This window comes from Diceros bicornis, chromosome 19, assembly GCF_020826845.1.
Source record: "Diceros bicornis minor isolate mBicDic1 chromosome 19, mDicBic1.mat.cur, whole genome shotgun sequence".
Taxonomy (NCBI): Eukaryota; Metazoa; Chordata; class Mammalia; order Perissodactyla; family Rhinocerotidae; genus Diceros; species Diceros bicornis.
This window is the reverse complement of record NC_080758.1, coordinates 45396087-45418911: the sequence shown is the minus strand read 5'-3', so window position 1 is coordinate 45418911 and position 22825 is coordinate 45396087. Positions and strand designations below refer to the sequence as shown.

General features: G+C 44.0%; 1 protein-coding gene across 1 annotated transcript in view; it reads right to left on the bottom strand.

Moving 5' to 3' along the window:
* Nucleotides 1-1073: 1073 nt before the first annotated feature.
* DTD1 (D-aminoacyl-tRNA deacylase 1) overlaps nucleotides 1074-22825 on the bottom strand; it is a 167504-nt gene continuing 145752 nt past the window's right edge. Inside the window, exons 5-6 of the mRNA XM_058563306.1 lie at nucleotides 14186-14358; nucleotides 1074-1635 (exon numbers count right to left, since the gene is read on the bottom strand). Of these exons, the coding sequence (XP_058419289.1) occupies nucleotides 14206-14358 (153 nt within the window). The 3' untranslated portion in view covers nucleotides 1074-1635; nucleotides 14186-14205. The remainder of the gene's footprint in view (nucleotides 1636-14185; nucleotides 14359-22825) is intronic.

Sequence of the window (22825 nt, the reverse complement as noted above, 5' to 3'; positions counted from 1 at the left end):
AAAACTGTAGATTCAAGTAACTCTCAAGTGAATTTGAATTCACCCTGTAAAAGCCAACTTAGATATCTCAAACAGGAGAGCTTCTTGGAACTTGCTGCCCATAGAGCTGGGGGAGCTGACCAGCGATTTGCATCTGGGATATCATGATTTCAAATCTAGAGGTTTAAACCATCATGGATTACACTAGACCATCTGTATGGTTCAGAATAAAGCCATCTGGCAAACCCCTTTCCAACTCCATATTCCAAGTACTTGAATGTACACTGGAGATGTGATTTGAGCTTTCTCCTCCCGCCCTCACATTTTCTAACTATCTTTTTATTTGCAGTAGACAACTGGGTCAGAATAGAGGGACTCAGGATTTATTACAAAGGTCACAGATAGAGTTTCAGCATCACAAAAATGCCAAATAAGGATGTCTCTTCTATAGCTAGGCAAGAAGTAGTTCAAGAGAAGATAACTCTGTTTAAATAAGAATTAGTATATTAGAGATGTTATATAAATATATATGACATAGTAATATAATATATACTATATAATTATACATATATATATTACTATTGACATCATATAATGCCTAAAAATGATCACTATAGCTGTGCCACTAGTAGATTAAAATTAACTGAGAAACTCTTTGGCAGAATATGGTTCTTTCTTCACATAACTGTGGGGACACCTGCTTGGATATATGGACAACCATGCAGTTCCTGGAAAAAGGGCATCTGTATGATCTAACAAGCTGAGGCCTTTCTCCCACCTCCCAAAGGTGGATAAACCAGATGTGGCAGCTACACTTGGTCTGTCATCTGGCCATTCTGAAACTGGGCTCCCTCCCATGTACACTCCCCTTTCCCGCCATCTCACATCCAAGTAAAATGTCATCAATTGTAAATTACCATAGATAGGCTCTCACTGTGGAATCAGGGGCCTGTGTGGGCCACTCAGGGAAGGCCTCTTGCAAGACAGTTATTTGAAAAGAAGTGTAGATATAGAGAGAGAGGGTTCCGACACATCGTATTTCTATAAACAAAACTATTAAGCAGAAACACAGCAGGATTAGTTTAATAATAAAGTGGCTTGTTGAGGTTTGGAGTTTTATTATTTCTTTTTAGAAAAAAGAGAAAATTTACAAGATGCAAAGGTCTCACACAATACATTATCATTGATGATTGTTCTCTTTACAGCTTAACACGGACCCTGGCTTGGCCAGTGTTGGGAAGAACATGGACAGCATGGATGTATTTGAGACCCATCATGGACACGCAGAAATACACCACAGTGTGAAAGGAGGACTTGATGACAAATGATGTTGGGCCAGCCTGTTCTAAAAGCAAGCCAAGACATCGTAGGAACCCACAAAGCCTTCCTGTGGGGGAGGCACGGGCGGTGCCCTGCTGCCATGTGCATGGGGCACACTCCCCTGTGCTGGCAGCACCCACTTCTTCTATTAGACCACAGCAACAACACAGAAAATGGTAACGCTCCTTTGGTGTTTTTTTTGCAGGGCTATTCAGGTTCCCAATTTCTTATTTCCTTCTTCCTTTTCACGATTCAGTTCCAAATTCTTAAAACAGAGTAGGTGCTTGGCATCTTTCATGAATTTTTCAGGATCCAGTTCTGCCCAATGATAATGCACTGAAAAGAACAAAGATAAGACACATAACTCAGAAAAGTCCCCAAATTTGCCTTAAATCCTATTAAAAAATATGACCAGTATAACAAAATAGCTGAAGATATCCTTTTTCAAGTTCATACAATGACAATGGCATGACAGTGTTTCACTTTACTGTGAAAAATCTGCCATGTTGTCATGTATAAATCCAAATATCTTCCCACCAAAGAGTTTCCAATTTATTAGAACTTCATTCTCAGAGCTCAAAAAGACACCAAACCAAATATCTGGGAATTAAACAACACACTTCTAAATGGCCTCTACATCCAAGAGAAGTCACGAGGCAAATTAGAAAACATTTTAAAGTGAATGAATATGAAAATACAACATATCAAAATTTGTGATATTCACCTAAGGCAGTGCTTAGAGGAAAACTGATAGCATTAAATGCTTACATTAGAAAATAAGTCAATAATCTGACTTTCCACCTTAAGGAACTAAAAGAATAAAAGCAAAGCAAACCCAAAACAAGCAGGAGCGGAATAATAAAGACAAGGACAGAAAGTAATGAAATTTCTAACAGAAAAACTAAAGAGAAAATAAATGAAAAGACCAATAAAATTTATAACCCTCTTGCCAAACTTACCAAGAAAAAAGAGAAAAGACACAAGTTACAAATATCAGACATCAAGAGGCAACATCAGTACAGATTTCATAGACATTAAAAGGATAAAAAGAGTATATCACAAACAACTTCATGCCCACAAATTAAGACAACATAGATGAAATGAACAAATTATTTGAAAAAAAAATACAAAAGCCTAATTTCCAAATCCTTTCAACAGTGAGGGAGTAGGAGGGGTGGGGAGCCTACAGAATGCATAGGGACAGGGAATAAACTAAACACTTGTTCTTGGGACATTTTTAATACTGCTCCAAAGATAGTAGGTTCTTTGGTACAAAATGTCCAAGTGTCTCAAATTTTTCTTTGTAATTCTGAGACTACAACAAAACCTAGCTGGTCTTGCTAAGATTTGGAGACAGGAATTTATCATCCAAGAGTTTAAACCCCAACCTTAACAGAGCAGTTTCTATTCCCTCAGATCTAAATTCTAATTGAATAAACTTCAGTAAAAGCAAAAGATTCTGAAACAAGAGTTATACAAGGTGATGCCACATCTCTGAAGACGCTGCTGGATGCAATCACATAGGTCACCTTCTTAAGAAAGGGTCACATTATGAGCAGATGCCTGGATGGAATTAACAGCCTTCCATTCCTGAGCCCAGCTTGATAACAAGGTCCATGGGCCCACACGAGAAAGGCTACCCAGACCTGCAGCTAGTCCACATTCTTTGGTTCTATCTGGACCTACACAAAGTATCGAAATCTCCCCAGAGGCCTCCCCTCATGCTGTGAAACCCACCTGGTACAGTCTTGCACTACTTCCTAAGAGATATCCGAAAGACCACCAGGGGTAGAGCGTACACAATATAATTCCTGGGGACCATATTACTTCCATTTTTAAGTCAAGAAAAGCAACCCATTTGCTCCTATATTTTAATCAAGAGGTTAACTCAAACCTAAGAACCTGGGGCCTATTAATACCTCTCTCCTTACTTGCAAGACTGATAACTGGAATCCTGAAATTGGTTCTCACATTGACCTTTGGAGAACTCCATCTTCTTAGCAAAGATTAAAACCTTTGTTTTTGAACTTAAAATGAGCTTTGGGATCCTGCTTGAATACATTATCCTTTTACATTTACTCCAATTAAATATTGTACATGTTTTAATGCTTTTGGATAATAAATGTATGCTTCAAACGTTTGATGTGCAGATAGAAATGATAAGGTTTACCTCAGAAGAATAAATGACCTAGAAAATGTTCATGATATTCTGTTAGATGATAAAGCAGGTAACATTATATATACAGTATATCTCTAACTTCGTAAATTAGAGAGATACAGAATTATCTGCTTAGAGAAATGTTATAAAAGCATTATGTTAATAATGATTATCTTAGAATAATGAGATGCAAGATGCCTTTTATTTTCTTCTTGGAGCATTCTGGCATTTTTGAAATTTTCTTTTTTTTTTTCCTGGGGATTCGATTTGCGCTGTCATTCGGCCATCCACAGGATTAGACTTTGGGTTTAGTTTTCAGAAATCTCAGCCCAGCAGCCAAGGAAGATAGGATTTCTTTTTTTGTGTGTGAGGAGATCAGCCCTGAGCTAACATCCATGCTAATCCTCCTCTTTTCGCTGAGGAAGACCGGCTCTGAGCTAACATCTATTGCCAATCCTCCTCCTTTTTTTCCCCCAAAGCCCCAGTACACAGTTGTATGTCATAGTTGCACATCCTTCTAGTTGCTGTATGTGGGACGTGGCCTCAGCATGGCCAGAGAAGCGGTGCGTCGGTGCGCACCAGGGATCCGAACCCAGGCCGCCAGTAGCGGAGCGCGTGCACTTAACAGCTAAGCCACGGGGCCGGCCCTGAAATTTTCTATAATGAATGAGCATTAATTTTGTAATAAAAATGACTTTCAAAAGAAATTTTATAAGAGAAAGATGATTTAGGAATTCCAGTTCCCTCCTAGAGAATCACAGAACTGGAAGGGATCCTGGGAGGTTTCAGCCCAGGGGTTCTCAAAGTTTTTAGGTAAATCACTCAGGCATAGGGACTTTATAAAGCATTTAACCTGAAAGGCTCACAATACGGATGCTCTCAGAATTAACTGTGCTACTACTGGGAGCCCTAATGGACAGACCTAATCATACTATCAACATTAGTATTATGAGTGATTAGTGCGCAAACTGCATGCAAGAGCCTATTGGCCAGCAGTAGGCACTGGCCACCTGAAAGCCACTGCCCCATCATGATACATGGATTGCTCAGTAGATGCTTTTTTACCTCCAATCTCACTTTTAACAAATGTTCCTTCTCATTTTCTTGAACATAACCATAGAAAAACCGAGGGACCAGACTGCTGGCTGTCAAGTGGAAGTAGGTGGAGATCATGAAGCTCACACAGCTGGGAGCCTGAACAGGGAGGTGGGAGAGTGCTATCTGTGAGGTCCATTCGCCAGATTAGAAGTGCTGAGTGGAAGTCCTGTTCAAGTGATAAACACATGATTCTCTAAAAAAGGGTGGACCACTGAGGCTTGAAATTTAAACCTGGAGGAGGGGTAATGTGCCTCCCCTGGAGAGCTGTTGAGAGGATGATTTCTATTTCCAATGCATTTTTTGATGTCCCTGTGAGCCAGATGAGCTATCTGAGGGCAGACACGAGCTGTAGGCGGAGGGCACCTGACAGGCAGTATGAAGAAGTGCCTGATAACTTAGCACTACAATTTCACAGCCTTATGAAAGAAGCTGCTTCTCTTTTACTGCCTGCAAATGTCAGAGGCAATAGGGAACAATCCAGAACCAGGAGCAAGGAATCCCTCGACAGTCTGTTTAAACACTGAGTCTCTCAAAGATGCTGACTTCCAGCTGATCTGCTTCTGGCTTCAGGTCATTCGAGCAACCACAAGATGTAAGTGCTAGAGTTAGGATATACACATACCACAGACCTGTGCTCCAAACTACTGTCAGATGAACGGAGGTCATGGCTGGACTCTAATTAGAATTCATTTACCTAGAAACAGAAGGCAGTTCTATGAAAGTTGCCAGAAAGTCAATGTTATCAGTGAAGGATTCACTCGGACCTTCTAGCATTGTTTGAGATTCCAGTGAGCCCTCCACTCAACTGTCAAAATAGAGAATCTCTTCTTTTGCTCAAGTGCTGATGGTCCTGACTTGGTGATGAGAACATGGGAACAGTGATTCAATTTCCTAATTATGAAAGGAAAGCTTGGTGTGATGTAATAAAGCAAATAAAGGAAAAAAAAAACTGATGTTACCTGATAGTGGAAAGAACAAACTCTGGTAGCAATTACTTTTTATTCTTTCGCTTAAATTTTACCCCATCTATTTCTCACATATATTTGTATATATTTAACCATGTCAGTCTTACAGAACTTACAGTGGTTCAGATGATGGTCTTAAAATCTTAACTCGACCCCTCTAGGTCAGTGCTATCCAACTGAACTTTCTGCAATGATAGAATTGTTCTATATCAGCACTGTCCAATATGGCAGCCACTACCCATATGTGGCTACTAAGCACTTGAAATACGACTACTATGACTGAGGAAACGAATTTTAAATTTTATTTAATTTTAATTAATTTACATTTAGATATCCACACGCAGGCAGCACCTACTGTATTAGACAGCACACTCTAGGTTATCTGTACGCTTAGCTCTGCACTTCAGCAACAGACAGAATCGCTAATTATAGCCAGATTCTTGCCAATTTCTTTCTTTTTTTTTTTTTTTTGTGAGGAGGACCAGCCCTGAGCTAACATCCAATGCCAATCCTCCTCTTTTTTTTGCTGAGGAAGACTGGCCCTGGGCTAACATCCGTGCCCATCTTCCTCTACTTTATATGGGACGCTGCCACAGCATGGCTTGACAAGCGGTGCGTTGGTGCGCGCCCAGGATCCGAACCAGCGAACCCCGGGCCGCCACAGCGGAACGCGCGCACTTAACCGCTTGCGCCACCGGGCTGGCCCCGCCAATTTCTTTTTTTAAAATAAAATTCAATTTATTTATACTGAAAAGCAAAAAGGGGCCGGCCCAGTGGTGTAGTGGTTAAGTTTGCATGCTCCACTTCAGCAGCCCGGGTTTTGCGGGTTCAGATCCTGGGCACGGATCTATACAACAGTCATCAAGCCATGCTGTGGAGTTGTCACAAATACAAAATAGAGGAAGACTGGCACAGATCTTAGCTCACGGCCAATCTTCCTCACCACAAAAAAAACTGAAAAACAAAAAACAGTTCACCCATTTCTCCCACTCCCTGTTATCTCCTGCCTCTGGCAACCACTAATCTGTTCTCTGTATCTATGAGCTTGGGTTTTTAAAATCTTTTTTATTTCACTTAGCATAATGCCCTCAAGGTCCATCTATATTGTCACAAATGGCAAGATTTCATTCATTTTCATGGCTGAATAATATTCCATTGTATATATATACCACAATTTCTTTATCCATTCATCCATCGATAGACACTTAGGTTGTCTCCACATCTTAGCTATTGTAATCCACACCCACTGCTGGTAAAGTAACATAATGTGCCTACTCTGTATCAGTGAGGAAGCAGATAAACCTTATGTATAACAGCCATAACAACACTTAAGATTTGGGAACAGTAACCTCGTCCAGGTAAGAAGAGGGGGAATGGGGCAGAGAATAATATCCGAAAAAATATTGCTTAAAATTTCCCAAGTGTATTGAAAGACATACATTTACAGATTCCAGAAGCTCAGAAAACCCAAAGCAATCAAAATGAGACTTAGATATGATACAGATGTTGGAATTATCAGATAAAGAAAAATAACTATGATTACTATGTTAAGGGCTCTAATGGAAAAAGTAGACAATATGCAAGAACAGATGGGTAATGTAAGCAGAGAGATGGAAAAGCCAAGAAAGAATCAAAAGGAAATGCCAGAAATAAAAAAGCACTGTAACGGAAATGAAGAATGCTTTCGATGGGCTCATCAGTAGACTGGACACAGCCAAGGGATGAATCAGTGGGCTTGAAGATAGGTCAATACAAACTTCCCAAACTGATATGCAAAGAGAGAAACGAATGGGGGGAAAAAGGCACAGACCATCCAAGACCTGTGGGGCAACTGCAAAAGGTTAACACACACATAACTGGAATACCAGAAGGAGAAAGGAGAGAGAGCAGAGAAGACATATTTGAAGTCATGATGGCCAAGAACGTTTCAAATTTAATGACAGACACCAAATCATAGAACCAGGAGGCTCAGAGAACACCAAGCAGGAACTGCACCCAGGCAAATCATATTCAAACTGCAAAAAGCAAAGAGAAAATCTTCAAAGAAGCCAGTGCGTGGAGGAGAGAGAGGAATGGGGGCAGGCTGTGAACCCACCTTACCTAAAGAGGAACAAGGATGAGAATTATGAGGACTTCTCAGAAGAAATTATGCAAGCAAGAAGAGAGTGGAATAAAACATTTAAAGTATTAACAGAAAACCCCCACCAATCTAGAATTCTATACCACTGAAATTATCCTTTAAAAGTGAAGGAGTAATAAAGACTTTCTCAGAGATGCACTGCAAGAAATGGTAAAAAGCTCTTCAGGCAGAAGAACACGATATAGGTCAGAAGCTTGGATTCACATAATGAAAAGAAGACCATTAAGAAGAAACGAAGGTAAAATAAGATCTTTTCTTTTTCTCATTCTTAATTCATCTAAAAAATAACTATTTATAAAATAGTAATAGTAACAGTGTACTGGGTTGTACAGTATATGGAAAATGAAATGAATGACAGCCGTGTCACAAGTGATGGAAGGGAGGAACTGGGAAATGCTGTTATAAGGTACCTGTAATACATGTGAAGTGGTATGGTGTTATTTGAAGGTGGACTTAGATTAGTTAAAAATGTATATTGCAAACTCTAGGGCAACCACTAAAAAAAAAATTATTTGAAGTTAAAAAATGAAACACCACCTCAGAGGCACAGCTAGTTTCATACCACGAAGTACCAGCACACGAGGAAAGCAGTGTGAATGCTGACACAGGCAGGCAAAGCAAAGCTCTGGGAACGAAAGAGATCCTACCTTCTACAGGGAAAAAAACAGTGAAAAGTGATGGAATACCCTTTTAATAGGATATACACACACACACATGCACGCTGCTCTAGCTCATTAGGAAGAAATGTGCTCAGCCAGGACACATCTTACTATTCAGACAACGGTCAAGTTGAAAAAGCAAACAGATGGCATCTTCCAGAACACTTTCCTTGTCTGGTTTCGAGTGCATTGACATTTGAGGACAGAAATGTGGGGCACTGGTCAGGAGCCGGCTCCTCTCACACCTTAATGATGGCAGTTAAGTAAACACCCAAACGAGGTGACACTTGAACCTGCAGTCAGAGGCGGAAACCACACTCTCTCAGTGAGAAGTCGCCCTGGCGCCTGTAGCTGTGCGCCAGAAAGGGGGAAACAACCACAGCCGCACTGAAAACCCTGAATCCTCCCCGCAAGGTGAGGAGCCTGAAGGAGTGAGACAGACGGCAAACACAGAAGCTAATTTTAGCAGTTTCATGTCAACTTGATAAAATAAGAACCAACGTTTGCAATGTGATAAAGAAATGCTGACACTCTGGGAATGTCCTCCGAACCATGAAGGTTTTTAACTCATTTTCAAAGAAAAATATGCCCAAGATCATGCAGTTTCTCATTCCCTGTTCTTTTGCCTTCTTTCTCTCTCACGCCTTGGAAACTCAAAGCTGCTTCCCTTAGGGCCTGTGAGGCTCCCTACGGCTCTGTTTTCAAAGAAAAGCAAATGAAAACTGCAGCTCCCCTCATGGGGGGCGGGCGGGGGCTGCTGTTTTCCTGTGGAGCAAAGCTAATGCCAAGGTCACCTTCTGTCTTTCACTACTAATTCAGCCCTTCCAGATACCTGAATATTTGGGGGTGATTTTGTGGGTCTACTGGGATGACACATTTCAGGAGAAAGGTAACAAAAGCCCACGGGCAAAAAAAACCCAAATATATCATTAGAGTGCCAGCTGTCGTTTAGTCCTGGCCCCTTTAGAGTCTTCAGTTTCCGGAACATGGCTAAAATCTCTGACGTGGGGGTACCCTGGTCCTTGGCTGGCTGGGGGTGTCTCAGAGGCAGCTAGCATGCCAGTTCAGAGGATCTCTCACTTACATCCATTCACGCAGAGACGTCGGCACAGCCACCAGGCCTCTGCCGCTATATCTGGTTTGAATGATTGCAGCTAGACGCCTACCTTAAACTGTGAATAAACCAATGGTTTTCCTTGTGTGCTTAGACAAAAACCCAGATGGTACTACATAAATGTGCAAAGAGAACGTGGCTTCTGCATTTCCATGGCCCATCCAAACTTCCTCACAAGCCTCTATCTGCTGAGCAGGGGAAATCCTGAAGGCACAGTAACTCTGTCCCGCCTTGGTGTCAAAACAGCTCAGTCCTTGGTGGCCTCTGTGGCTCAGCACTAGGTCCTGGTGCACATTACTGAGGGGCACTCGATTGCTCAGGGGCCAGAGGTCCTCCCTGGCTGACTTGGCCACACCTCAAGTCTCACCCAGGAGGCCAGATGGAGGTCATGTTAAGAGCTGAGGCCATGAGCCCTCTGCCCTCCTCAATGAAGCTGCCCCTCCCAGCCTCTGCGGCAGGCTCCCTTCACCCAGGACCCACAGTCGGCCCGAGAGACCCCCACACAGCTCTCTTCTGAGCCCCTCACAGGGCACGTGAGACCTTCTGTTAACTCCTGCCTCCTGAATGCCTAACCATGTCCTGCCGCCCCTTCCACTCCGCTGCAGCAGCCTCGTGGAGACCTGGAGCCATTCTGTACAGCAGTCTCCTTCCAGAACTCCCACCAGGGACCAGAGCACAGACTCCCATGGCTTCCAGCTTTCCCACCACCTAACTCCACCCCAAGGATTCCAGCCTGGAGCGGGGAGCCAGAACACCAGGTGTGGCCTCTGGCATCCCGTCTGTGTGTCCCTCTTGTCTCTCCCACTCTCTTGTCTCCCTTCCCTCCTGCCAGGCAGGGGCTTCCCCTACATCATCTCTCTTCCCTCACCCTCTCCCCTCCTCTCTCCTAGGGCCATAATGATGCTATGGCTACAATGAACTTGACTTACAGCGAGAGAGAAGGAAAACACATCTGTCTACTCTTTTCAAACCGCTGTGCCCCTTGGGTTTGCTTCCCCCACTGCTGTGTCTCCTCTCTGGCTAGCTCTTTTTGGGTGGTTGACGGAACAACAGTACAATTTACCCGAAGTTCTATGCTACCCAATCTGCACTACCCTGAGAATAAATACAAGTTTAAAAAAATTTCATCAATTTTAGAGAAGCAAAAAATAGATACCTACAAGTCTATGAGAAATTTCACCTCTTAAACTTGGGAGATGCTGGAGAGAAATGCTCACTCTCACCTCTGGCCCTTCTTTCTGTGCGCTCAGTTTTCTTTCTGCAAACACGTCTTCCTGGATGTTCGATGATACAGTTACTGTCTCTTCCTTTACACCTGGGGCCCTCAGGTGTTTTTCTTGCCCACAGAAATGGGAAAATCACCCCCAGGCTGCCCAGTGGCTACAGGATACTGATGCCCATGGTACACTCTCTACTGGAATTATTCTGAGGCCAAAATCTAATGCAAATGAAGGTCTTCAAGTTGTTATGTTTTGCACCGATTTAAAAAGTAATAGAATTCAATACCCCTCAATAAATTAAACAAACATTTTCAAAGTAGTGATCTGACGTAGTTAAACCAAAAATCAAGACATTAAATTTATAAAATATATTAGCAGGTTGATAATGCAATCAAGAAAGGAATCAACTAGGTAGCATTAGAATTCCTAAAGCCATTTTGAAAATACAAAGCTCCAAGGCACATTTGAGAGTATGTGAGTGTGTGAGAGTGTGGGGGTGTGTGTGTGTGTTTGTGTGTATTTAGGTTGATAAGCTGGGTTTTGTTACTGGGGGTGCTTGTATTTTTTTCCTTTACCATTCATTGAGTTCATCATGGGAGTCTGAAAATTTGAAACTTTTTTAACTTGTTGTAAGGTCCCAATTCCCTAGGGAAAGGCTATTATTTATAGTTTTAAAACTGAAGGGAAAGGCACAGTGCCATGCCCGATGGGGCCAAAAGAGTGAAAAAGCATGAAGGCTAGGCAGCTGCCCTCAGCCCAAGGAGTGAAAATAGGAAGTATCCACTCTGGATTTTGCTTCTGGATCAAGGAACTACCCACTCTGAAAACCTGGCCTAACAAATGTTGGTCCCTGGTCATCAGATTAATTTGTCCTTCATCCTTCCTTCAGGGGCAGGTGCAGGTGCTGGGCTAGTCTCTCCAACACGTCCCTGGGGCCAGGGGAAGCTTGAGAAGCTCCACAGAAACATGGGAGAGGACCCCCTTCAGCTTGTTCCTCATGCCCCAGCCTGCTAGGACGGTCACCAGGCACTACAGCTTCTATCTGCCTGCTTTTCCCAATATCGCCAACAAAGGGAATGAGTTTTATTCATGTAGTTAACAGAAGAAAAACCAAGGAAGCAGAAATTATATAAGTGACTTAACATCACACAGAAATTGGTTGGATGGAAGTAAGAACTCAATGAGTTTCTGAGTTACTGCTGGACCCACTTTACCATAATTATAAAACTAACCTGAAGAGCTGCTCTGTGCACTGTCTTTATGTGGCACATTGCACCCCTTCAGATTTAGGATTTCCAGACAGATTGTAAATCAGAAGCACTAGCAATATCTGTGATGACAAACCTGACCACTACTATGTGCAAATCATCACGAAGTTCTGGAGGGGTGGGAATGGAAGTTTTATGTGATATAAATACCACATAAAACGCTATTGTATACTCATGAATATTTAACATTACCTAGACACCAAATACCACATTTCAGAAGACTCCCTAACTCACACCAACTGTTTCAGTTCATGAATACGAATCAATGGCTTTAGGCCAGAGCAGCAGGATCAAGAAAAAGGCGGGGCTGCAACTGTGACAGATGAGGCCAAGTGGGAAGGAACTTCCCTCTGCTCCCCACTTCACTGTCATGTGAGTATGTGAGATAAATAAGCCAAGACCAGTGACCACAGCTCTGTCATGTCCTGAAGTTACACTGGAAGAAAATATAGTGAGTAGGGGAAAAGTCAACAGGACAATAGGATTTATTATCTAGAGCCTCCACCGCTTAAAACTATCAATGAATCAACAACTCATCCTTTCTGAGCTGTCTGTTCTGCTTCTTTCGTCTGCTTATGTTTGTGAGCTGGTACCACTGCACCCAACTATTACTATGGCTTTGTAATGTATCTCAATATCTGGTGGTGTGCATCCTAAAGGACATTGCGTATATGGACTTCTGACCCCTACTCCCTTTCAGAAGGCAGAAAACCATCTTACTAATGTTCTCCTCTCGCGCAATTTGGCATCTCCAGGGCAAACCCGTCTGCCAACTTGGTTTGAACCACACAGTCTATTAGCTGAAGACTCCAAAATGTATGCCTGGACCTTGCTCCTTACCTCTGGATCCACAGACTCAACAGACCACTGACATCCCCCTGGCTGCCAGCAGGTACCTTCAACGTAGCATGTCCAAACTAGGTCTCATCAGCAACCCCCACCTTCTGTGTTTACCCCGTCATTCAAACCAGGAGCCCAAGTCATTCTAGATGCTTCCTGTCCCACATCTAACTAGTCACCAAGTTGAAATGATTCTGTTTTCTTTACACCTTTCAATCCCCCTCTCCCTCTCTAGTGCCACTATAATATCTTCTCTTAATTTCTGCAACTGCCTCCTAACTGGCCTATCTACTTCCAGCCTCACTCCCCAAGGCTGCTGGAGTGATCTTTTAAAATTTTGTATCTGATTATGTCACTTGTACACTTAAAACCTTTCAGAGGTTTCCATCACCCCAGGATGAAATCCAAATTTCTCACAGTTGCATACCAGACCCTTTATGATCCAGAACCCTCCTGCTTCTCTAACTTTGGAGAAACTCCCTAGACAATGCCCTCAATTGTACCCAAGGCTTCAGCCATTCCTCACAGCCTACCTCTGTTTCAAAACTCATCTGCCTTTGTCCCTCCCGCAACACTTGCACCTGTTCCTCTCTTGGCTTAGGCGGCTCCCTACCCTCTCCTTTCATCTCCCAGTCCTTCGAGGTCCAGTTCCAGCATGCTCCCCTCTGTGGAGCCTCCCCGACTTCCCTCTCAACCCACTCATGTTCCCATCATCACCACAATGCACGATGCTGCAGCATAATTATTTCTATGCTTTTTCCTGAACTTGTGAACTCCTGACAAGTAAGAGGCTCTCAATACCTGAGGGAACAAACTCGAGCCAAGGGCCATCAGATGGCTGGATCAAGTTTTAGAGGCCTCTGATCTTCAGGCAGGGAGATGGACTTAATGCAATAGTGAACTGCAATGCATTCCTGGGCACGGAAGAGATGAGAATAAAATCCTGTTTTAAGAAGAGTAACCCGGCAATGCCATGCCAGATAAAGTGAAGGATGGCAGAACATGAAGCAGGAAATTAGGAGAAGAGGCTGCTGCAGAGGACCATGGCCTCCACTGGAGCTGCTGAGAGCAAGCATGGAGAAGAGGGAGCAACGGCGAGAGCTCACGTGAAGCTCCTGGACTGGATTAAGGATCTGCAAACACTCTAGAAACGCTAATAGCAGTAGCAGTTGTCAACTGACACAGGCAACCAAGGAAGGTGGCACCAGCAGAACCTCCTTCTAGGTGAATGCCCCAGGCCCATGGGTACTTGACGCTCCTGCATCTCAACTTTTCTCTCCATCTTAGAGGGCAGCAGATTTAAGGAAGTTACGGATAAATGTCCATAAAATGGATTCCGCCTCAAAAGCTACTCTGTCTTCTATTCATTACTGTTTGCCCAAAATGTGAGAAGACAAAGTTATGCAGGGAGGGGAAGCTCCTACCTGAGTTTCATCCCTCAGGCCTACGGTTCCCGTTCAGAGGACACATCGCCCTCGGCCCCGCTGCTGGCGCTGCGGTCTTCCTTCCGAGGAGCGTTTCTTTCTTTGCTTGATTCAGAAGGCCCTTTGGCTCTGGTCTTTTCTTTCCTCTGCTGCTGTTTTTCAAGCTTTGACAGCTGATTGTAAAAAATAGAAAGAATTATTTTACAAATGTAAACGTGCTTGTATATCCAAAACACCAATTACTTCACAGGCAGCCACCACTGAAAAAGCTTCCATCTGATAACTTGGTGTATGTTCCACAGTGGTTCAGAGGGGCCGGATCATACACAAATGTTGACCAGGCAGGCACCTGAATCACTAACACAGATCAGTCATCGGTGTGCTCTCCCTCAGACTTTCCCACCCGTAACTCAACTTGTCATGCAATATTTGGGAATGGTCAACTAATAGGCTTCTTGGACAGATTAAGAAGAGCCCTGTAAATGAAAAGCCTTTTTAGTCTGTTATTTTTTTCTCTGATGTCTCTATAGCTTTTTCTCACCAAATTGTCTTCCTACTTCCTGTTTTCTAAAGAGTATCAAAACGCTCCATTGCTTGCTGAAGATAACAGAGAAGGCTGTGAAGAGAGCCATCAAGCACATTTAGCCATCGTCTCAGTTCTCGGTTTGGTCTTTGAGACTGAAGCCTGACTCATCCGTAGCCAAAATCCTGAGGGCTCCTAGCAGGCTACATGGTGGCTGCACAGGGACGCTGGCCATGGGAGGCCTCCCAGACTTCCTCCAAGCCAGCTGGGGACACGCCTCTGATGTCCAATGGATCCTGGGTCCACTTCCCTCCTGGATATCTCCCCAAATTGTTCAAAGAAACCATAGACTAGACGGTTGAAAGAAACTCAGATCAGCTGACACTCTGAGCAACAGCACAGCCATCCAGAAGGGCCTGCGGAGAAACTTGTCAGAGGAGACTGGTCAAGTTTTGGCCCAGGGGATTTTCTTAGACCAAAAAAGCCATCTGTAACAAAGCCCAAGAGACAGCAACACTCAGTTTCATCCGCCTCCCAGACCGAGTCTGCTAACATTTTACAGTTCACATGGAAAGGGGGAAACTTAATGAAAGGCTGGCTTCTCCCTGATTGTCCCTGCCCCATATCCAAAGACACAAAGAAAAGTCACTGTAACCAACCAACCAGATCATCTCCATTATAGACACTCTGAGCTAAACCTTCAAATACAGCAATTGGCAGCTCTCAATTTGGTCCAGAAAACCAAATTTATTAATGGTTGACTTATTATCTTTCCAACTCCCCATTCACCTGAAAAGCTGTAGTAAACACTAGGTTGGTTAAGACGCTAATTAGATTTTGTGAATGAAGACATCACTTCACCTTTGACCCATGACTCTCCTCCCAGATAACTCCTCTGGATACATTCTCATTTGGGTGCACAGGACAGGCTCACAGGATTGTGTACTGTAGTGTTGTTTGTATTAGCAAAACCTACAAATAAATGTCCATTGACAGGAGACAAGATAAATATAATGTGGTATAGTCATAGAAAGCAATACTATAACTTAGATCTAAATGTATCAAAATGGTAAGTCTTTAAACTCATGTTATGGGAACCAAATTCAGTTTCAGAAGGCTATATATAGCAGTATTCCATTTACATAAAACAACATTATTAATGGGTTCATGCAGATGTAGTACGGACTGGGAGAATACAAACCAACTTCAGTACACTAGTTAACTTTGGGGAGAAAGAGAAGAGAATGGGATCATAGTGGAATGACTATATATGGGCTTCAACTGTGACTGTCAACTTCTACTTCTATAAAAACAAAATCAGATCTAGAACAGAGCTACTGACCAGTGCCAGCATGTAAACTACCTGCGATAGGCACTTGGACCACTGACAAAAAGATGCTCATGCCAGGATGTAAACCAACACAACGCTTCCTTAGTCAACAAAGTCTTGCTATGAAGAACTTATCAGCTACTGAACTGTGTGCTTAGTGGTGTTGCTGATTTCATTCTGGTACAAGCTCTTTATCTCGCCATGGCCTGGTAACAGACAGTTCACGTACAGGTACTTTGAGAAGGAACGACTGGGAGCAAAGATGACAAAAGGTTAGCATTTTCAAAATCTGAGTAATGGCTACACAGAGCTCCTTGCTATATTTTTCTCTGTACTATTATTTTTCCTTGGACCATTACTTTTCTCTATACTATTTTACCACAGATTAGTGAGGAATTTCTTAGATCTAAGATGATAGCCTTCCCAGTTTTCCTTTTGGTGTTAAAATGCTCTTTCTTTTATGAAATGATGAGCATAGTAGGTGGGGGTCCTTCTGTCTCACTCCTTTACAAAATGATCTTGGATTGCATGATGCAAATGTACATAACTTATTGAATCGTACACTTAAAAATGGTTAGGATGGTAAATTTTATGTTATGTGTATTTTACCACAATTAAAAAATTTTTTATTGATATATAATTGACATATAACATTATATTAGTTTTAGGTGTACAACATAATGATTTGATATTTGTATAATATTGCGAAATGATCACCACAATAAGTTAACATCCATCACCAAAAAAATTTTTTTTAATGATCTTGGAAAATATGAAGTTGACAAGCCATGCCGGACCTGCCAATTTCTTTTTTATTTTTTTATATTCCTAGTTCATGAAATTCAAACATCTGGAAATCAATGTTCTGCAGTAAACTGTGATAACTTGCCTTCTGCTGCCAGCAGTTTATGTTTACAGCAGTGTCTGTGTGTTTATACATGTGTATATTACATGTATATGTGTGTATATATCTACAGACAGATAGATACACACACACTATATATATAAATAATCATGAACATATTCCAAGTTAGGCACTGAGAAAGCATGATTATTATTTTAAAAAGAGGCCCTCTCTGTTTTTTTCCCCCTCTTTAGAGGTAAATACAGAAAATATGAATATCACCAGTGACATAACCAACCCAAGCCTGTCCCCACTGCTAAGATTCAATCTCATGCAAAGGCCTATTTATGATCCAACCTGTTATTCACTTGCTACTCTAATGCTACTGAGAAGCCAGATCCTGGGAGGGTGATGGGGAATAATTCCCAGTTACAGCAGGCTTCCCGGAGGCTCCTCTGGTCCCTGCAGCGCCTATCTGATTCTGCCCTGACTCAGAGGCGCCATCAACACAGAGCACAAAACACGGAAACGTCACTTTGACCTTCCACCGCAACCCTCTCCTCTTCCACCATGGACCACACTTGTAAATCACGTGTGATAATTATTTAAGCGACAGGCATAGCCTGAGTTTCTGTAAACGATGTAATGCCGATTCTCTTACATTATTTATCTTAAAACAACCCCAACCACATATGGCTCCATGCCTCTAAGAAAAGTTCTCTGTGAGAACATTGTGAACTAACCTAATAAATTTAAGCCTTTTCTCAGAAAACTTGGAATCCAATGCAGCCAAAATGTGGAATTTACATCTCAAGGCAAGAAAGCAGTTAGATTTTTTTTTTTTTTTAATTGAACAAACAAACGAGAAAGAAAAATAAGAAGAAAAGAAATTGGTACTGGGGCCAGCCCGGTGGCATAGCAGTTAAGTTGGTGTGCTCCGCTTCCGCGGCCAGGGGTTCGCCGGTTCAGATCCTGGGGCAGACCTACTCACTGCTCATCAAGCCATGCTGAGGCAGCGTCCCATATAGAAGAGCTACAACTCTACAAGTATGATACACAAGTATGTACTGGGACTTTGGGGGAAAAAAAGATTAAAAAAAAAAAGAGGAAGATTGGCAACAGATGTTAGTGCAGGACCAATCTTTCTCAAAAAAAAAAGAAGAAAGAAAGAAATTGGTACTGCATATGGACTCACGTAGAACGTCAATAGCTTTCAAATTAACAGAGAGATGCATGTCAGGGAGAATACAAACCACTACAGGCCCTGTGAACACGTGATCTACAAACACTGAAATGGAGTGCTTTTGGTTTTTTGCTTGTTTGCTTGTTTTTCAATCAACTGATGAGAGTGTCCATATTGCAAAGGAGACACTGTCCAAACTATCCTGGCTCTGGTGCCTTAGAGAGAAAGCCAACCTTCCAAAGGCAGCTCTGGGCACACAGACACTGCCGGGGACCAGGAAACCGTCCTATGGCCAGCGTGTACCTCTCATGGCGGATCTTGGAGAAGGGGGGGCAAGGCCAGGGAAGACTGGAATATCTAGATCCAAACCTCCCCACCTCATGATTAAATCTAATGAGAAAATAAAGGATTTTCTTTTTAATTAAAGCTGTTCACACTCTAATTGCACAGTATAAGAATAAACTAGCTGAACATGGATATTACAATGCTCTACCACAGGGCCTGCGAACTTAAATCCCTTGAGGGACCAGGCAGGTAGCAAAATGAGTGAAGTAACTACGTATAAGACAACAGGGGATGGTGGAGACTGCGGCCACAATGGAGAGGACAAACCCCACCTAAGCGCAATCACATTTTCTTTTTAAACATGTATCTGGACAAATGTAATATCAATAGGATAGATATGGGCCACCTGTTAGGGACCTCCACTTTGCACTTCCACCTATGTGATCCCGTTTGCTCCTAACAACCCCATAACAGTTGTATTATCATCAACGTCCCATGGAGAAGCCACTGTCAGCTGCCTGCCCCATAGACACAGTCATCTTCCCAGCTCCTCCCTCCCTTCCTGCTGGCACAAGCAGCCTTCCATTTCACAAGTGGCAACGTCTGACCCTGCTACCACATGGGCATGTGACAGAAATCACAGCCAACAGGACCTGAGGTGGCTGCAGGGGGCTTCAGAGAAAAGCTTCCTTCCCAAATAAACACAGGTGCAGGAGACATGGGGGAGGAAACGGAGCTTTGGAATGGGGGCAGCTCTTAGAATGAGGAGGGGGCACCTAGAGGCACACAGAGGCCTCTGGAGAGCCCTGGCAGGGCCGAGCTGGAGGAATCAGCCATCCTGTAGGGGAGGTCATCAAGCTCCTTACTGTTACACTCAGGAAGGTTTGTAGTACTTTCAGCTGAAAACAAAATATCTCATAACATGTCCATTGAAATATATGACAAAATGGGTGTTCAGTAGGTTATAGGACTTGCTTAAAGTTTTGCAGCATGTGAGTGGCTCAGATGGGTCCAGACCTCTAGACACCAAACTCCACATTCCTTCCAGGGAGCCACACACCCTCTTTTGCCTAATCTATGAACTTGATGTAACAGATGTTTCTTGAGCACCAGCTATAAGTCATGCTCTATTCCAGGTGCCAGGGAGACAGAGGAGAACCAAGCAGAGCCCCTGGCTTCCGGGGGCTGACTGTCCCCCAGACAAGTAACTGGCGATCCCCGCGTACAATGAGCCAGGCCGTGTTCTAAGCACGTGGCATGTGGGAAGGGCACTATTATAACCCCCACTTTAAAGCAGAGGAAGCCGAGGATGCTGGCAACCCCACCATTCTGCCTGCAGCACACAGCAGGCTGAGCTGTCACCCTTCTTTGTGCCTGTCTTCATTGGTAGAAAACATGCAGGGACCTCAGGGCCATCTCCGTTTGTGACATTAAAGAGAAACTGGTCCTAACACAGATCCAGCTCCTTGGCGGTTTAGCAACAAGCTGCTGCAGGACCCCAGTTTGCCTGTACGTTTCTGCCCTGACGGCTGAAGAAGTCAGAAGGATTAGGAACAACTACTATTCAACTTTAACCAGCTGAGAACAAGGCTGGCTAAGGCAGCAGGGTGGGGAGGCCCCCAAAACAATAAAGGCCTAGAGTTTGCCCTCTAATGTCCCTGACACTTGTCCAGGAAAAGGCCCTGTGTGGCCTGTCAGTGGCAGTGGGAGAGGCAGACCGGGGTTAGGGAGACGACTCTGGCCCCAGGCCCACCCACTGACGGGGTCAGGCATGAAGCAGGGATGGCCCAACTGCCAGCATCAGGAGAACGTGCAGTCCAGCAGACAGGACAGTGACTCTCAAGGCCCAGCCACAGAGCAGGCAGCCTCAGAGCATCGCAGCAAGGAACGCAGGGTGGCCAGCGGGTGGTGGGCCTAGTGTTGGGGAGGCAGGTCCCCAAGTTCAGGGAGGTCGAGTAGGAGCTGGTAGAGGCAGGTGGGGAGGGCTGATAGAACCCAGGGCTGAAGGTGGGGTGGGAGCTCAGGTCCTGGTGGAGGGATGAGAAGGTATGCGAATTCTAGGGACCAGCACTGTCCTCTGTGTGTTCACTTTTCACTGCCAGGCACACCAAGGCAGAGAGCACAAAGCAGTGCAGAGCATCTGAGCAGAAAACAACAGGCAGAGATGACTGAAGACCAGAAAGTCAAGGGCTGCACAGAGGAGGCTGAAGAGCAAGAGGCCAAGTGAGGGCGGGGACAACCCAGGAAAAGACGGGAGAGTGAGGGTGAATTACGGCTGAGATGCTCCACTGGCAGTAATGGAAGTGTCCCCGTCTGGGAGGGACAGGTGAGTCAACACACTGCTGGTGGTAACCATCACCAACACTTATGAAGACAAGTACGGGCCAGACGCGGCAAAGCAGCATGGCAGGTCTGGGGTGCTGGCAGTATGTGGAAGACTGGTGAACAAATTTTTCCGAAGTTCCCCATTAATTAAGACAACCATAGTGATGTGACTTGCACAGCGTGGCTCACACAAAACATCAGATGAATGTGTGCAGAAATTAATGAATAGGACCTGTTTTATTTGGAACAGTGACCGAGCGATAGCCTCAGAGGAAAGGGAGGCTCAAGCTTTGCTTAGGTCAGCTGTGTGACTAAACAGCTCTTCACCAGCATTCAAGAGGAGGACACGGTGTGGGACCCACACAGCAGCATGCGCTGAGTGTCAGCACTGCGGGTGAGAGACTTGCCTCTGGGGTAGAAATATCTGTCTCCTAAGTGGGCAGCAGTTCACTGGAAAGAGAGAAACAGAGACTCTCAGGCAGGCCGCTGAATCCTCCATGCCTCTGTTTGCTTTCCTGTAAACGACATGCCGCCCCTTGCCCAGTCTGCCTGCCCAGGGCACTGTGAGGACAGAGTGAGGCATTTGCACATGCTCTGAGACGTGTGAAGCACCAAACCAACAGGGAATCATTCTTACCAGCCCTGTTCTTTCACACACAAAATAGCGCTTCTGAAGCATCTTTAAAAACTGATCCCTTCAGGGCCGGCCCTGTGGCCTAGTGGTTAAGTTCGGCGTGCTCTGCTTCGGCGGCCCAAGTTCAGCTCCTGGGCATGGACCTACACCACTCGTCATGGTCACTTGCCATGCTGTGGTGGTGACCCACATACAAAATAGAGGAAGATTGGCACTGACATTAGCTCAGCGTGAAGCTTCCTCAGCAAAAAACAAACAAAAACTGATCCCTTCACACTGTGGAATGACCCAGTGTGACAATGACACAGAACACGAAATGAGTGAGTAATGTAAGGCTTCCATGGACACTAATGAGCTGTGAAGAACACCTTGATGAATAAATCTGAGGGCTCAGTGCTCCACGTGCCGTCAGACTCTAGACGTCCCGAAGACCCCACTCGCTCCAGGAGAAGATCAGACAAAGTTTGCTGCCCCTTGACTGGTAATACCCATCTAGCCTGGAAGGGTTTAAAAGGAGCTGACAGGGGTGATCTGTGTCTGCTGTTGCCATCACCCCTGCCTGCCTCTCTTGGGGACATCCAACCTACCAGGCTATGAGGCACTAGACACAGTTTTGAAGGGGTTCTAGAAAACTGATTTCTTTGCGAGTCATTTCAAAACAAATCAAGTGTCCAGGAATTCCTGATGGAAGGAACACTCATAGAGTGAGACAGGGTCTTAAACCTGCTTCCAACATGATTTGGGGGATTAATGGTGAAAAATTATAGCTTCTTGTAGATGTTTTCACATGTTCTCATAAGTCGCACAAAAATCAGGTCTTTCTCTTTCTCTTTTTTTAGACTACAGTTGACTAAAAAGAGCATCTCCTTCCTCAAACGGCCCATGAACATAACCTGAAATTTAATTTCAGCTCTTTAAAGTCTGTCTTTACACTCAAGAAATAAATGACTCCTTACATTCTGACAACCAATTTGTCACCTTTAGCATTCCGAGAAGTCAAGGGCAGATATTATTACTCCCAGATTGCTTTTGAGTGCAGTGGAGATGAGGTCAGTTGAGAGAGAGCACGCCCAAGGCCACATCCAGGAGCAGCCAGGCTGAGAAGAGCGCCAGGTCTCCGGACCCATGGCCAAGCCTCCAGGTGACCTGGCCTCCTTTCGGAGCAAATGCTCACCTGGACAGGGGCTTCTGGGGTTAGCCACAGGTCCAGGGCAGCAAACCCTGTCTCTATTCTTGCTAGGGCAATGCCAGGTACAGCCCTATCTCTGCGTTATTTTAATGCTGGTTCTTTCCTGCCAGACTCTTCTGTCCCGCATATGAGCAAAATCTAATTAGAGAGTGAAGAAAATAACAAAAGAAAAACTTAAGCCCCATGAAGTCAGTTACGATTATTTTTATAGACCATGGTGTAGATGGAAAAGTTCTGTTCCAACCAACTTCTTGCAAAGATTCCAAGAAAGTCTTATGGTGAAAGTCATAAAGATCAAATGTCTCTTCTGCAATTACTTTTCAAAAT